The following is a 14,213-nucleotide window of genomic DNA, read 5'->3' as shown; positions in this document are numbered from 1 at the left end:
TATCAAAATATGTTTCAACAAGGAGAAGATAAATACTTTTATGGAAAGTACCAATTGATAGAAACTTGTTTATCCCTGCAAACATTGGTTTATGTGTCCATATCGATGAACATCTGATAATCTGAATGATATGGAAAGAGACATGGAATATGAATTCAAATTCACACATATCTTTCACCAGTTGGGAACTTAAGCTTCATGTTCCTCAAATAATGAGCAGCAAAAATTTTTATATCAGTAGTGATAGTGGAAATTCAAGGGCCAAGGAGAAGCATTTCAATTTTCTACTCTCTGAAACGACACGAATTGAGAATACCATTGCTTTGTTCAAAGGAAGATCTGTAATATTAAAAGTTATTAGTGACCGTGCCTTTTAAAATACCCTTTTTTTCACACTCCTTTATATTTGTGAGTTTGTTATAGATAAAAATGATTTTACATTGAGGATTCATTATTTCACTATCTACACATATACTTTTCCATTTGATTGTCTAGATACTCATTAATTCATATCTTTGCTTGACATAGTATATGGACCCTATATACTATGTATATAGGGTCCAAAAAGCCAAATAGCTTATATAGGGCTTTATCAAGTCTATCAAAGCAAAAAATCATCCAAAAAGTCTGAATCCGACCAAGACCTCGGCATACTTAGTAAATAATAATTCATAAGCTTAAGAATAATCAAAATTATCAAATTCAAATTTTCAGTTTTACTTAACGAGTGAAAAAATTAATTAAACGGATTATTTTCCCAGTATCCTTATTATTTAATTTCTGTCTGGAACAGAAATTGGATTTTATTCATAAAAATAACGTTATATGGAAGTGGAAGGTTAATCTTTGATTATAGCATCCATCTCTTCGAAACTTTGTGAATCCCACACAGAGATTCTATATTTCTGATCCCACATAACATCAATGGTCCAATATTCCATTTCACTCAATGAAAGGAGATAGAAATACATGACATACCACGCCATTAACCTTACTCAAGAGGAAGGTTACGTGGTTAACTTCGTGTGACGTCATTAAAACGTCATAGTTACATGGTTATCCTCGCCAAAATGTGGTTACCCAAGTAACTAGTACAACCTAACCATAGTTAACCACTAGCGCCAAAATTCGTCACTAATAATGACGTCACGTTCCCCGTGTTCTCTCCGTTCGATCTGTAGAACTTCAAGCCGAACTCAGCCTTGACAGATCCCCATCGTTCTCAATCAGCAAACTCGGGGAAGTGCGAGCGTGATCGGATAACATGCTCGAACGCGAATGAAGTACACTTGACGTGCTCAGAGTCGAAAAGTCGCTAAGCCCAACTCAACCTTGTTATCGAATATTAAAATTTTAGCCATTTAATCGCATTTGACGTATTTATCAAACCTGAATAAAAAATACCAATGGATTTCGATCAAAATAATGTCATCCAAGCTAAATTGAATCCGCTATTTTCATCAGAAAACTCTAACTGGTTCGTTCAAAATTAATATTCATAGAGAACAAAACGAACAATTATAATGGATAAAAGATAACCGTGACGTGTCATCATTGAGAAGTCGTATTCGCACAATACTCGTTTCGTCAATTCTCGAAATTGTTACAAATTCTCAGCCGAAACCTTCACTTTTCATCTTTGACACCCTGCATCTTGTATCTCGAATAATAATCATACGATTTTTTGTTACCATATGAACACTTTTGCCAGAGAGTTCGAAATGTACAACATACCAAAAATTTAACAGAATCCATTTTCCATTCAAATGGTGAGCACTCCTCTCTTAAAATACCGAAGCATCTGAAATTTGCAATAATCGACTCACCTCTTCCATCAAGCCCCTGAGAATATCAGCTGCACCAGAATTCAAAAAATCTTCGGAAGCGCCCCTTGGTACGGCATTCTCCCATTCGGAAGTGGGCTTGCTGAGCATCATCATTCCGTGCCTGTGCTTCTCGAACTTCTCGCGGACTATTTTATCGGCCTGAAAAAAAAATGGCTTACTTCTTCAGAACCTATCGGATTGCGTCTGCAAACTCACATTGATTGCGTTATTAATCAACTGACGATACTTGGCGGAATTGGAGGTCAACATTTCGGTGAGCTTGCTGGAAGGGGTTCTTGTCCATTTTTCCTTGAACTGAGATCTTAGCGAGTCGTCAGATTCTCTCTCTTCGTTCAACATTCTGTCGGTCTGCAAAGAAAGAACGTTTGTCGTGTCTCCTAATTCGAATTTATTTAGTTGTCAGTAAAGAAGAACTGTTTTTTCTTACAAACCAAAAATGAAATTGCAGGCATTCTATAGGAGCGAGAAGGCAAGAAAAATATTGGTGGTTTCATAATTGCAAGGGATAGAAAAGGCCACCCCTAAAATTGGTTACTATTCATATTATACCATATAGAAATTAATTTCTGACAGATTCTGAACATAAAAAAAAAGTAATGGTTTTTGAGAAATTATCAACAGAGGTATGTAGGTCAGTCGTATTGCATTAATTTTTGCAATATTCATTTACACCGCGTATACGTTTGTCCAGTTTAAGATTAAATAACCTGTATATGGAAGTCACAGCTATCAACATCAGCTTCTTCCATGGAAATTTTCCTTCCAACAACTCACCTCGTCCAGTATATCCTTATTTCTCTTAAGTAGTTCCGGTAACTCATCAATTAAAGTCTGCAACTTGCTCAACCCGCCCAACTCGCTTACAGCATTGGCCTTTTCAATGATGGAAGGAGGCAAGCTTTTGCCATCAGTTAATTCTATTGAAGCGGGCAGATTCATTTCCGATAACAATCTAGAAAATTGCAAAGCGTTGAAAAAATCTATTTCCGCAATTTGAAGGGGCAATTTACCCGTTCAACACTTGTGTCGACTCCCTAAGTCTTCCAATCTCGGCATTGACAAGTTCTTGTTTCCTGAGGTCATAAGCTGCCAGGGCCTGGTGTATAGCGACCGGCACAAGATCGCTGAAAAGATCTGAAACAAATTTGCAAATGTGGGAATGAACATCCTCTGGTGGCATTACTGGGTGCATATGAAGAAACGGTAAAATGCAGGTGATAATGGAATAAAATATCCATGACCCGGCTGAAACTATTCATATTTATCAATATTCATCAAAAGTGGCGGTCAGAAATAATTCAATAAATGATAAAAGTTCACAAAAGATATTTTTGGAGGCGAAGACTGATGAGTCTTTATTGAATTATTTCTAACCGCCACTTTTGAATTCAAGTTGGTAGAGTGCATCCGAAATGATAACATTGTAAAAACTGAATTTCCACTTTTTCAGATGCTATTTTACAAGTGAATCAAATAGAAAATAATGATGAACCAGATCACAATTAAAAAGAATTTCGACCTTGCAGAATGCTTCGAAACAAGGTCTATGAGGAATTTGTTTCTTGTGAGTATTTTTTAACATTCGAATCGAAATAATTGAAATTAAGATATATCATAGACGATATCATTTTGAATGAATCCTTTCAGTTTTTCTTTCGATGCATATTTATGCATCGAAATATATGCATTAAGGTTTGAATTTATTTAAATTCAAACCTTAATTTGAACTTATTTCAGTACTGAGAAAATACCATGATCGCGCAGTTATTAGTATTCAATTTCAGTACTGAATTCGGTACTCACTTTATCATCGCGGCAAGCGGAAATGATATTACGAAGCTTCCCAGGGATATTTAAGTTTTTGGACAAACATTCCCTATTCGGGATGACCACAAAGATTGTCATTTCAACTTGTCCTTTCGTTAGAAGGACTGAATTTCAAGGAGGACATGTTGTGAGTTGTCCACTGTGGGTATTTATTATGAAAATTTTTTACAGAGAATTCGCAGAGATATCCCTTATTTTGACCCATATTTTGTTTATCAAAATTATGATTGCTCTCCACAACAATATACCCATAATTGATCATTTTCGAGATATTTAACAAATACAACTAAGGCCCGGTACTTTCACGTGCGAACAACTAAATTTATTCGATAGATAAGTCTTATTTTCAGGATAAGTAAAAATGCTGTATTTTCACTTTCAGATAGTGTTACTCATTGAATAAATCTGTCATTGAAACTTAATAATATGGAGAGTAGAGAGAAGGAGAACGATCGCTGCTTTGAGACCATAGATTTTTTGTCCCCTTAAATATGTACCAATATGGTAGTTCATGTTTTTGCCAACAGGCGCGCTGGGCATCACGGGATGGCAAAATTTTGATTTAAACTAGATGAAATTGGCTGAGTGAATTGTTTTCCTGGTGACAGATGATAGAAATATTATTATTTTCGATTTTTGATAAGAGAACAACATATGACCTTGGTGATATTCTGAAGCGTGAGCTAGTGTAAGAGTGGTTTGGCATCAGAAAGAAAAGGAGAAGAGATAAAATTTCCGAGAGCATTTTTGAGAGAAAATTGGAAAAAACCTTATCTCAAGAATCGACTCCGAATCAATTTGTGTGTCAAGAGCACTTTTGCGATGAAGATATCAAAAAGATGATGGATTCATTATAAACGAAATCGAAATTGTCATCTCTCGTGAGACCTATGCGCCGGATGCAGACGTCGAGAAGATGCAAGACAGGTGGTCCCCTACATCTACCCTTAACATTCCCTAACGATGTATGAAAGAGGTGCATTCTATATGGCAATGAAATACTACAACGCCTTACCGAAGGAATACCGAAACATCACAAACATGAAGACTTTCAAGAGGAAAATATTCAGTTATTTGGTCTATATCGAACCCTACTCACTATCTGAACTTCACATGGATTAAATTCACTTTCACTTTTGATCTACTCTTCTTTTATTTCACTTGGTAGAATCATTGTGAGAATTAATTAATAAATAAATAATAAATACTATAATACAATCTCCTAAAAGCTTCGGAATATCAGTGATTTCATCATAGAAATGAAATTTGATGGAAAATCCAAAAATCAAATTATTTATTAGGCATGCCATATGAAAAACGGAGTTGATAGCTACTTCCGTTACAACTGGACGTGACAGAAACTTAAAATATATTTTAGATTTTATCGTCATCCCTTATAAACAAAGTGAATATTAATTTCATGAAAATTTTTTTTGAGTATAATTCTATGTATAATTTTTAAGTTTAAGGAAGGATGATCCGGAATAGTGAATAATTTTCATAAATCCAATGTTTGAACGGCTGAAACTCCCACGCTATGAGAACAGATTTTCAGAACCCACGATGATGAAACTGAATGTCATCTTGAACCGTGCAACGTGACCTCCATAGATATACCATGTATTAGATGAAAAATGATTTTTTTATTTCTCTTTTTCCATGAACATGATGTGTTCAAGAAAAACTATTGAGTTAAAAACATAGCCAATGGTCTTCGAGGTTCATATTCACCAGATGGCGAATTTGTAATTCGGTTCGCAAGTGAAAAAAGCATATGTATTTTTATTACATCGTTCCATAGACATCACTCACTTGACTGAACCCTAGAAGAATTTCTGATTCTCACCTTTGAAATTTTGGCTCATAGGGGTCTGTACAGGCAAGAGTCTCACGGGCTGAGCTTTTCCTAGCGGTTCGAGAGTCTTGACATCAGGAATTCTCTCATGATAGATGAAGTCGTTGTCTTTGGTGGCCTCTGCCAGATTCCTTTGTGCCTTCACGAAGATATTGTTGAATAAAGTTCTTCCTGATCTCTGTTGAGATGCTTTGAAGAGCTCCAAGGAATGCTGCAAAATAATGAAATTACCATGTCTTACGGATAAAAGAGTTGAAAGTGCTTACCTGCAGCCTGGCGAGTTCTTCTCCTATCATTTTCTCATTCCTGCATACCAAACTCTGGTAAAACTCCGCTATTGCGTGAAAACCTGCCTGTTTGCCAGCGATCTGAAGCAAACATTAAAAGTTCGAATGCACTCTATAATTTATTAATCAAATAAACTGCTCCATAAGAGTTAGGTATATCGTATTCAATCGTTTTTAAAAGTATGTAATCTTCGAGAAAATCGCTGTAAAATCATTTAAAACTCAATAATAACTCGAATCGATCCAATAAAAATCAGTATGAGACATTTCGTCAATCTGGTCGCCTTTTTTCTGAAGTTTGGTTCTTTGCATATGCTTCATGAATGTTCTTATTTCGAAATGAAGTCAGTTTATCAACGGCTTTGATTTGAAACAAGTTTTCTGAAAATGTCAATACGAATTAACAAACGCTGAGGCTAATAAGGCTATCGGAATGCTACAGGGTGGCTTAACTCAGGTTGTTGTAGCGGAAAGGCTCCAAGTCAGCCAAAGTGTGATATCTCGACTTTGGAATAGGTTCAAGGAGACAGGTTCCGTGTTGGAAAGACCAAGGCTTGGTGGGCGACGAAAAACAACAACTGCTGAAGATCGTTTCATCACCGTTTCGGCGAGAAGAAACCCTCCATCTATGTGTAGAATGCTACGGAATACTCTTCAAAATGCAGATGGGGTCCAAGTTTCCATCGAAACCATCAGACGATGTTTGAGGGAGGTGAATCTAGGTTCTAGACGTCCAATAAGAGGAGTTCCATTAATACGTGACAATAAGTGTCAAAGACTGGAATGGGCAAGGCAGCATATCAATTGGAACGATCAATGGCGTAGTGTCCTTATCACTGATGAATCCAGATATTGACGATTTTCAGATTCTCGAAGAATAAGGATATGGACAATCCCACGCATACCCCGTTATCGTCGCTATGTCCAAGAAGTCCATCCATTCCGAGGGGGTAGTGTTATGGTATGGGCCGGGATATGTTTCAACGGGCGCAAGGATCTACACATTTTTCCTGGGAATATGACCGCCTTACAATATAGGGAGCATTTCATTGACAATGTTGTGCCAAATTTTCACGCTGCTATTGGTGAAACTTTTCAATTTCTAGACGATAACGCTAGAACGCACCGTGCAGCCATAGTTGAGAATGCGCACGGTGAGCTTGGTATTCCACATTCACCAATACCTCCGCACGAACCAGATTTGAATTGCATGCTCCAAAGAAGATTTGATAATCATCAACCTACCCCAGAATCCTTAAATGATCTGAGAGAGCTTCTGCCCCGTTTATGGAACCAAATTCCTCAGGAAATGTTCAACAACCTCGTGTGTAGTATGTCAAGCTGTTATTGATGCCCGTGGAGGCCATACATTGTATTGATAGTCTTAGAATGCTTGTATTCTCTGGGAATAAAATTTCGTTATTTTACTCGAACCCTCTGTATACGCTGCAGACTTACAGGCTAAAATTAATTTGCAACTTGAAATCATATTAATATGAATTTTCATCACAAAAATCTTATTCTAACTTTATTTTTTTGCAATTTAAGTCAATATCCCTAACTCATGTGGAGCAGTTTATTTGATCCGTTTCTTCGCGCAAACCCCAGAAGCTAACCAATATATGAAAAACGAAATCTCTCCAAACTGAAATCCTCAGACTAGTATCATAGCCTAGCAGAAAAAAGGAGTTAAGTTACTCAAAAATGCAGTGTTGCCGAAGTAACAATGGGGGGGGGGGGTGTTAAAAATATTTCTGGCTACCCCTTCGTTGACAATTGACAAAAAATATGGTGGGATTCATTTTCAGTGAGATTTCCTACGAAACCTAATACGCTATATGTTATTATGTGAAAAACGGGTTTCAGTGTTTTCATTTTGAGTTATTGGTTAAAAAAATAGTAATTTAGTCTAGACTTATGTCCAACCCTGTATAAATCTCTCAGTTTGTAACTTTTCACGCTTTTCAACAAGGAAAAGTTGCAAAAAAAAATTTTTTTACATATAATATTTCAGATAGGCATACGAGAATACAGTCACTACTAAGTAAGTTGAAAGTATAGCCTGGGGACATCGGCAATCGATCCAATTTTTTCGTAGTAGAATCAAGGGAACTCACCATTGGTATCCATTCCTTATCCCACATCGGCTTCAGGTTCTCCCGTTGAAATATCTTCAGTGCTTCGTTATAAAGGTCCTCACACGACGATGCTAACTTGGCCACAATAGCATCTTTCATGTTGTCTGAAATAGAAATAAATAGTAATTTTTTTTTGTTAAACAAGAACTGTTAGGCAACTACGAACCATGAATGGCCTTGTGAACGAAAATCTCCTGGGCCTGTGCTAGCATCAAAGCGGAAAGGGCCCCCAAAGTATCAGGATTCAAATCGGGTGTTGGATCTTGTTGAATTGAAAGCATCACAGTAGATTTCAGATGATGAAAAATGCCCGCTGATTGCTAAAATGTGAAAAATTGAACTCTGAGTCTTAAAATTGACTGTATCAAATTCGATTCGTTCGCTGGCACAAAAAAATTCTAGAGAATCCTGAAAAGCTTACGAACTCATAAATAAAGAACCATGCAAGGAAAATATAGAAAAGGAATTAGAAAAAAAGAGAAAAAAAGGATTTCTATGATTGGAAAGCATAAATGAATGGCTGACAGGAAATGATTTACTTTTGAATCACAGATAACAGAATCATGCTTTTGAATGTCACAAAAACTAAAATATTGATATTTCGAGAACATGATGACCAGAGATTCACAGTTAGAGCACAGAACACCGAAATCAAAACAGTTAATCAAATACAATTTTTGGGAATAGTAATAGATCAGAACTTAAACTGGAGATCACAAGTAGAGAAAGTTGCCACAGATGTCTCAAGATATTGTTATGCCCTTCGTGTAATTAGAGAAAACATAGGAGTTGAAGCTGCTTTGTCAGCGTACCATGCCTACATTCATTCCAAGATCAGATATGGAATTATTTTTTTGGGCCAGGAGTAGCGAAGCTGACAGAATGTTCAAATTGCAGAAAAGAAGTTTGAGAATTGTATTCAAGATGAAACCAACCGAAAGCTGCAAAAATCTTTTTATTGCAGAAAACATTTAAACTTTATATTGTCAATATAAATATATGAATGCATTATCTATGTAGCAAATAATTATACTGAATTTGAACATTATGAGCTCAAACATAAATATGAAACAAGAAATAAAAACAATTTAATACAGGATATAACAAGCTTAACATACATACCGAAAAATGTGTTTGCAATATGGAATAAATTACCGAATAGTTTCAAGTCCAAAATTAATTGTAAAGGTAACAATAAGTATAAAAAGATTTTAAAAAATTTTTTATGTAAAAAATGTTATTATTCTCTAGGAGAATACTTCCTTGAATGGCATTTTGAGGGGTTATAGGGGTAAATTTGGGGTTTTGATTGCATTTCATTGTTTTTTTTTTAGTTATTGTATTATTTATGACACGATCTACACCTTTTTGGTATATGTAAAAATTGATCAAATAAAGCGTATCTATCTATTATACAGGGTGGGCCATCCATAACTTTCCACCCCGAATTTTGAGCTTTGGGATGGAATAACGAAAAAACGCTCAGACAGGTCAAATTTTGTTGAAAGGGGGACAATTAAGGGTGTTCAAATGAGTTTGAAATCACTACCCCTCTAGCCGCAACCCCTAAGAGCTCTCATTTTTGAATATTGAATAGGGGTCGAGCAGCATCTTGTTGGAAAGGCAATTCAATTTCCTGCATGAGTGTATTTTTTTTCATCGCTTTATTATTATACAGAGTGAGTCAGTATTCCATTAATAATTTTCACACGCCGAATTTGGATCTTTGAGATGAAAAAAACGCTCGGACGGGTCAAAAAATTACTTCGATATCACTACCCCTCTAGCCGCTACCACATAGAGCAATTATTTTTGAATAGAGATAATAGGTCGTAAATCGTGCGCGTTCGTTTGAATTGAAATAATTGCTGTTAGGGTAGCGGCTAGAGGAGTAGTGATATCGAATTAATTTTTTGACCCGTCCGAGCGTTTTTTCCATCTCAAAGATCCAAATTCGTCGTGTGAAAGTTATTGATGAAATACTGAGTCACTCTGTATAATAACAAAGCGATGAAAAAAATACAAAAAGCGATGAAAAAAATACAAAAATTGAATTGCCTTTCCAACAAGATGCTGCTCGACCCCTTTTCCCTCATTTTTGAAATGAGAGCTGTTAGGGGTTGCGGCTAGATAGTGAAATCAAACTCATTTGAACACCCTTATTTGTCCCCCTTTCAAACAAAATTTGACCTGTTTAAGCGTTATTTCGGGATGGAAAGTTATGGATGGCCCATCCTGTATATACAAGGTATCTCTAGTTTGAGGGTAGGTTAGACGTTCACGAATACCGGGAATTATTTTAAATGTTCATTTTTTAGATTTAAATAATAATCTAAAATAATTCTGGCATTTTATCGAAAATGGAAAAATCTTTGATATTTCAGATGGAAGACCCTATATCTGTGATATCCGTTTTGATGGTATACTGCCATTTCGATCTATCTTGGGCTAAGATGTGCCATGCGGGGACTCATTATTCCTCATTTAGCTTGTTCAGGGTAAAATGATCCATGAATAGTAGGATAAGAAAAGTGCTCGTACAGGTCCATTTATATTTCATTTTACGCAATTTTTCATGCATAATTGAGGAGTTCGTCATGCACCCTATAAGAGGGGTGAAAAATGGCTGAGTTTTTTAAATATCAGCCCTAACGTTTTGTTGATGGGGATGATTTTTTATCGATCCTTTTTTATTATGAAAATTAAATGATTGAATTTGGTGAATTGCTACTTTTTTTGCGTATTTTGAGTCCAATGAGATACAATTTAGGAGTTATTGATGTTTCTGAAGTGTTATATCTTTATATTCGAGATATTCAAAAAATTCTAAAACATTTTTTCCGGTAATTCTAACGTTTTAGGATACTCGTAACGGATCATAGAAATCAACTACTATTTCAAAGATAGAGAGAACAGTCCGTGTTTTTTAAATGAGGCGCCCTGTATTATGCGCCAGATTGACCTCAATAACTCCCCATTACTGAATCTATTTTGAATATTTGTGTTCAACTAAATTGGAAATGGATCACGCCTTCATAGTAAGGCAGGTAAATAATAAACAAATCAATTCAGATGCATAACATCAGCAGATAATGAAATCAACGAATGTTACGATCTAAATCGAACTAACAAACTACCATCGTTCGAAGTATTACCAGAAATTTCATTTCGTCGACAAAGAGTACATGCTGACCATGGTTTCAGTCTTATTTGACCTCGTCAGAGCAACAAAACTCATGCTATAAATTGCGGGATCCTTTTATTCATAGCATTTCGTTGAAGAATGAGTTTTGTTGCACTCACGAGGTCAAATAAGACCGAAACCATGGTCAGCATCTACTCGTTTGTCGACGAAATGAAATTTCTGGTAATACTTCGAGCGATGGTAGTTTGTTAGTTCGATTTAGATCGTAACATTCGTTGATTTCATTATCTGCTGATGTTATGCATCTGAATTGATTTGTTTATTATTTACCTGCCTTACTATGAAGGCGTGATCCATTTCCTATGAAGTAGTATTATATTCAGTTCAGTCGCTTACATAAAACAAAAATTTATAAAACTTCGATATCAAATGAAGAAAAACTAAAATACTTCGTTGAAATCTAAGGCAGATGATAGTTTTCGATATCATCGAACAATATACAGTGAAACTTCCCTAACTCGAATCTCCAAGGGTCAGTACTTTGACTTCGAGTTACAGAAAATTCGAATTATGGAAAAATGCGCTGAATTGAGGGTTTTTGAATTGAACATAATACGTACGCATATATAAATGTATATGTACATATATGTATTGAAGATGTATAACAATATAAATTTTTCTTTAGCGTTAAACACAAAGTTTAGCTTCGATGCAATTTCAGTTCATCACTGATATCACACAACACAAATCCTTTCTCGAATTTCATAACTGTTGCTAATTAGAACTGATAATATTTTATAGAGCGCGTGCGTGATGCGACGTATGTAAGGACACTAAAAAAAAAAACAAGTTTGGATCTGTCCCTGGCTCTCCACTCGGTAATTTCCCGAAGTTGCAGTGTGTGTTGCCCTAAAAAATTCGAGTTATGCTTAGTTGCCGCCTCAGTTACTGCCGAATTTTAGTTCGAGTTTTAGAAATATTCGAGTTATCGAAATTCGACTTAAAGAGAAAAAAATACGTGGTGATGTTGCAAAAACGTTTTTGTTTCTGTAGAAAATTCGACTTGTAGAATTCTTCGAGATAGGGAAGTTCGAGTTAGAGGAGTTCCACTGTAGTTTATATTATGCACTAATAGATAGTTTCCTTTGTGATAGCGAAACACGTGTCGTGGTTTGAAACTAATTTTTGTGAAAATCATATAATTTGTCTACGATCTGCATACTAGGAGGGCTTTTTAAAACGAAAACGACGAAACAACCACCTTAATTGTTGAAGAAAGTAATTACCAATATTAAATATTTCGTTGTCTAATGTTGACAATTAACGGTTACCATCGTAACCACAGAATGAATTAGTCAAATAATTGATGATTTCACATAGCATGGTTAGGGGAATGACTGGTACTGTACGAAATTCAAAAATGAATATCTCGAAAACGAATGCATTAAATGAGAAAAAAATAAATACGCTGAATTCAGGATAAAAAAGCCTTTCAAATGAGGTATCACTCACCCTATCTTTCCTATTCAAAATTTAGGGGTTGGTGTTCTAACACGAAGGGTTGAAGCGATATAGTTGTGAGTTTGACCTTAAAAGTTGTACCCCTCGAAACAAAAATCGAGCATTTTTTCGAAATAAATTTATTCCGCCCGTTATCTCGTCTATTTCGTTTTAAAAAGCCCACACTGTATATCTATTATACCAATATTCCAAAACTTTTTTAAATTTACGATTATAAACTCGGATAATTTGAATTCCAGGTTTGTTATTCATCAAATCCCTGTCGAATTCTCATAATCGATGGTTCTGATATCAATGGGAATTTGGAATTTTACCAGTCTTAAAATAACAAAACAAAAAAATTCAGTACCACCTGCAAACATAATTATTTTTTTATCGGTGAAAATGTGTGATCTTAAATTGTGGATCGTTTTCAGAATAGATTTTAATAATTTTCCTCAAAGGTCATCTCACCTGAAGAAGTTTAACTGCTAACTTTAATCCTTCATCACTCTCTATACTCTGGTTTGCTGCTACAGCGCTCTGAAGCGCAGCAATATTGAATAATATACAAATTCTTTCATAACTAAGGGATGAAATAGCTGAAAATAAAATGTTGGTCAAATTAAGGGAATATTAAGAACGAAGGTTATAACTTACTCAAACTTTGTCTGGATCCAAATATAGACCCTTTGTCAAATGCATCTTTCCACTTAAATGGTACTTGAAGTTCATTCGGTGGTATCTTTGATTCAATTGAAGCCAGCTGGTCGTAATATCTTAAATAAAAAACATTGAGGTGCTAAAGATTATAGTAACTCTTGTTATTTAAGCGCATATGGGCAGATTGGCACATGCAGAGTCCCGGGAAATTACTATATTTAGAGGTACCGGTAAATTGGGATAACTTCGGACAGTACGGGTAATTTCGGACAATTCGATGTAAAATCAAATTTAGCGGCAGTGCCATCTCATAATGGGTAACTGAACATGTGTATCCTAGTATTTATGTTCAGTGTGATACAAACTTCAAATTAAAGTGAAAATCCCTAGTTTAATAATAAATAAAAATTAATCATTCATGCAAATCACCTTCAGCACTGATGTAATAGATTAAAATAAGAAGCATTTGCCGTTCTAAACTGAGGTATAAACTACGTTCTGGCCAGATTTGACCTTAATACTTTTTTTGCCAGTAATGATATATAGATTTTTATAAAAAATGGTTGTTTCGTTGGGTAAATTCAGACATCTACAAAATGGTCAGAAACTACAGAAAAGTATTGGGAGGGAGGCCATATAAGTATTATAATGCCGAAAATGTTGATTTAACGGACAGATATTCAGATTAATAGATTGGTCGTTTGTGCCCCCACATTCCCCGGATCTGATACTGTTCGATTTTTTTACTTGTGTTGCCTAAAAGACTCCGTGCCGATCAGAAATCAAGAAAACTTGCGCAGCTATGTACCTATAGCAGGCATCTACAAAGATTTCCGATCATTGTCACGCTCCTCAACTTCCGAGACTGAGAGCAGCGTTCCTCTTTAATCTCGAGCATATATCCCAGTAGGGGACAGACAGTTAATAATATTTATACGAAACATTCTCGAA

The 14,213-nt window shown here is 35.5% G+C and overlaps 1 protein-coding gene across 1 annotated transcript in view; it reads right to left on the bottom strand.

Annotated features, from left to right (window-relative positions):
* LOC123318858 (programmed cell death 6-interacting protein) overlaps positions 1-14,213 on the bottom strand; it is a 31,813-nt gene that overhangs the window by 14,507 nt on the left and 3,093 nt on the right. The window contains exons 2-11 of the mRNA XM_044905616.1: positions 13,260-13,378; positions 13,074-13,201; positions 8,121-8,274; positions 7,934-8,058; positions 5,796-5,897; positions 5,521-5,740; positions 2,858-2,981; positions 2,622-2,799; positions 2,043-2,195; positions 1,827-1,985 (exon numbers count right to left, since the gene is read on the bottom strand). Of these exons, the coding sequence (XP_044761551.1) occupies positions 1,827-1,985; positions 2,043-2,195; positions 2,622-2,799; positions 2,858-2,981; positions 5,521-5,740; positions 5,796-5,897; positions 7,934-8,058; positions 8,121-8,274; positions 13,074-13,201; positions 13,260-13,378 (1,462 nt within the window). The remainder of the gene's footprint in view (positions 1-1,826; positions 1,986-2,042; positions 2,196-2,621; positions 2,800-2,857; positions 2,982-5,520; positions 5,741-5,795; positions 5,898-7,933; positions 8,059-8,120; positions 8,275-13,073; positions 13,202-13,259; positions 13,379-14,213) is intronic.

Source organism: Coccinella septempunctata, chromosome 8 (genome assembly GCF_907165205.1).
Source record: "Coccinella septempunctata chromosome 8, icCocSept1.1, whole genome shotgun sequence".
Taxonomy (NCBI): domain Eukaryota; kingdom Metazoa; phylum Arthropoda; class Insecta; order Coleoptera; family Coccinellidae; genus Coccinella; species Coccinella septempunctata.
Note: the sequence above shows the minus strand (reverse complement) of the source record. Positions and strands in the feature narration are given on the sequence as shown.